The sequence below is a fragment of the Malurus melanocephalus genome, unplaced genomic scaffold, assembly GCF_030028575.1.
Source record: "Malurus melanocephalus ecotype Western Australia unplaced genomic scaffold, MMel_1.1 scaffold_861, whole genome shotgun sequence".
NCBI lineage: Eukaryota > Metazoa > Chordata > Aves > Passeriformes > Maluridae > Malurus > Malurus melanocephalus.
Genome location: NW_026624093.1, coordinates 1 through 2,980, shown reverse-complemented (window position 1 = coordinate 2,980; position 2,980 = coordinate 1). Strand labels below are relative to the sequence as shown.

General features: G+C 53.0%; 1 protein-coding gene across 1 annotated transcript in view; it reads left to right on the top strand.

The window, feature by feature from the left end:
* LOC130585294 (chloride intracellular channel protein 6-like) overlaps positions 1-2,553 on the top strand; it is a gene marked incomplete at its 3' end in the record, with an annotated part of 20,011 nt that extends 17,458 nt beyond the window's left edge. Inside the window, exons 5-6 of the mRNA XM_057385721.1 lie at positions 1,224-1,362; positions 2,372-2,553. Of these exons, the coding sequence (XP_057241704.1) occupies positions 1,224-1,362; positions 2,372-2,553 (321 nt within the window). The remainder of the gene's footprint in view (positions 1-1,223; positions 1,363-2,371) is intronic.
* Between the last annotated feature and the right edge of the window lie 427 nt (positions 2,554-2,980).

The window sequence follows — 2,980 nt, the reverse complement described above, 5'->3', positions numbered from 1 at the left end:
CCATGGAATCCATCAGATGGGAACCCCAGGCATTCCCAAACCAGGGAATCCATCATGTGGGAACCTGATGCATTCCCAAGCCATGGAATGCATCCCGAGATCACTGTTGAGGCATTCCCAAGCCATGGAATCCATCACATGGGAAGCTGAGGCGTTCCCAAACCAGGGAATTCATCACCTGGGAACCTGAGGCATTCCAAACCATGGAATCCATCACATGGGAACCCGGGAGCTGCTGCAGAAACCTGACCTTCCTCCTCCACTGGGCAAAGTTTGGGGTTTCCCTCCTCAAAAACAATTGAGCTTCATGGAGTAGGGATTGGGAAGCTCAGGAGGGACCCCAGTGCTCCTCAAAAGCACCTGAAGGATGCTGCAGTGAGGGGGGGTCGGGCTCTGCTGCTGCATCCCAAGGGAAGGGAGGAGAGGAAATGGCCTCAGGTGGTGCCAAGGGAGGCTCAGATTGGACATTGGGAAGTGTTTTCCTTTCAAGGGTGGAATGAGTTGCCCAGGGTGGATGGCCATTCCTGGAAGTGTCCCGGAGGAGCCTGGATGGCCCTTGGGGCAGGGTTTGGGGTGATGCTGGTGGGGCTGGGGGATGCTGAAGGTGTTTTCCAGCCCTGGTGACTGGACTGGGGCTCATTCAGCATGTCCAGGTGGGTCCATCAGGCTACACGTGAGGGGCTGAGGTTTGGATTTGTCCTCCCCACCCCAGCAGCTCTTCCCATTTCACCCCAAACACTGCTGTCCCTCCATTGTCCCCTACCCACAGACCTTTTCTGGCCAGGAATATCAATCCTCTCCCTCCACTCCCTTCTCCAGCARCCAATCCTGACTTTAACCAGGGAAGCAGCTGCATCTCTTCACTTTTTCCCTTTCTCATCCATCCCTGGCTGCTGCCAGCCTGCTGCTGCCCCAAATGGGCCAGGTGAAGAGGCTGAGAGGAGCAGCAGCTCCCCAGATGGGGATTTTCCCCGAAGGAGCCACGTTCCAGGCAGCCTCACCTCTGGAGGAGAAAAGCTGGAATAGAACCTGGGATGTCTGGGCAGTGCTTGCAGCAGTAACAGCCAATTCCCATTGCCCTCAGGGAAAGGTGATTTAGGCAGGGTTTAGAATAAGGGATTTTTAGTTTAGGATGGTTCCCTTTGAGTCCTGGGTGGCTGTGTGTGCTCACTCTACAAATAAATGTGTGTTAATTAGCGGAGATGACAGTAAAAGCTAATTAGGTAACTTCCTTTTGTTTCTTTTACCTTCCCAGGTATCCCAAACTTGCACCGAAACACCCCGAGTCGAACTCAGCGGGAAATGACGTCTTTGCAAAATTCTCTGCGTTTATAAAGAACCCGAGAAAAGATGCAAATGAAAGTAGGTGCTGCAAGCCTGTCCTCAGCCCAGGAGGGAGAAACCAGACCTGTGCAGCTGTAGGGCACTGCTGAGATGTGCCATTTCCAGCTGAGGTTAAGCAGGGATTTTCTGGAGGCTGTGGGAATCTGCGCCTGTTCCCTCCCCTGATGGAGGATTCCTAGAGCTGTGAAAGCAGACACTGCTGGTGCCGTGGCAGCACCAATTCCAGCCTCTGCTCATTCCTTCAGCTCTGGGGTTGGTGTGGYTGAGCCTTCCCCACAGCTTTGCTGACAGCACGGCTCTCTGGAAGTGAGAACTGCCCTGTTCCCATAAATAATGAGGGCTGCAGCCCCTTGGCAGGGGTTTAGGGGTCCCTAAAGCAGGACCCTCATGGCCACCATGGCCTCAGGTGAAGGGTTACATTCAGTTTTAGGGAGAAATCCCTTCCTGGGAGGGTGGGCAGGCCCTGGCACAGGGTGCCCAGAGAAGCTGTGGCTGCCCCTGGATCCCTTTGAGTGCCCAAGGCCAGGCTGGACATTGGGGCTGGGAGCAGCCTGGGACACTGGGAGATGTCCCTGCCATGGCAGGGGTGGCATTTCCAGCCCAAATCATTCCAGGATTCTGTCCCTGTCCTTCAGCTCTCAGCTTCATTGCCTGGGCTGGCTTTGCAGAGCCCAGAGTGGCATCCCAGGGACTCGCTGCTGTCACTCCACAGCTGGGCTGTGCTGTCTGTGGGCAAGCACTGGCCCCGTGGCTCCCAAGGCACAGCCACGGTGCCAAACCCTGCCCCACGGAGGGGGTTGAGGAGCCATTCCTGGTCACACAGCCCCAGGATGGTTTTTCCCAGAACTCCCTTTAGCTCCTTAGAGCCCTTATCCCAGCATTAAGTTTTAAGCTCAGGATCAAGGAATCACAGGAGTTGGCACGGCTGGCTGTCTGGGTTGGTGCCAGGAGACAGGATGCACGAGTCGCTCGGTGTCACAGGGACCTTGGTACAGGCTTGAATGATCTTTTTATTGTCTTAACCCAGATTTGGAAAAATCTTTGCTTAAAGCCCTGAAGAAGCTGGACAACTATTTAAATAGCCCCTTGCCTGATGAAATCGATGCTTACAGCACAGAGGAGATCACCGTTTCCAGCCGGAAATTCCTGGATGGAGATGAGCTCACTTTAGCCGATTGCAACCTCCTACCAAAGCTCCACATAATCAAGGTTTGTGTTTGCTTTTTTAGCTTCCTGGAAAGAAGGGAAGCGCAGCAGCTTAAACTCTTCTCTAGAAGGCAGAGGGATCCTTTTTGTCTGGGATCCCACAGCCAGAATCCTCTCTTTGGTGGTTGTGGGTCTGGCAGAGCTGTTTCACATCAGTGCTGTGGCTGCAGGGGCTGAGCTGCTGGCAGGGATGAGCTGGGTGCTGAATTCAGTGTCATGGTTTGAACTAATTTAATGGGGGGTGAACATTCCCAAGTTCCAGCAAAACCCCCCTCCTTTCCCCACCCAAGTCCTAGAGACAAACTTTGCCACAGAGAGGAAAGTGAAAAGAAAAAGAAAAAAAAAAGTTGTTTAACAAAACAACAACAACAACAAAATAATATGCCCGCAAAGAAGAGAGGGAAAAAAGAAAGAAAATTATAAAACAAAA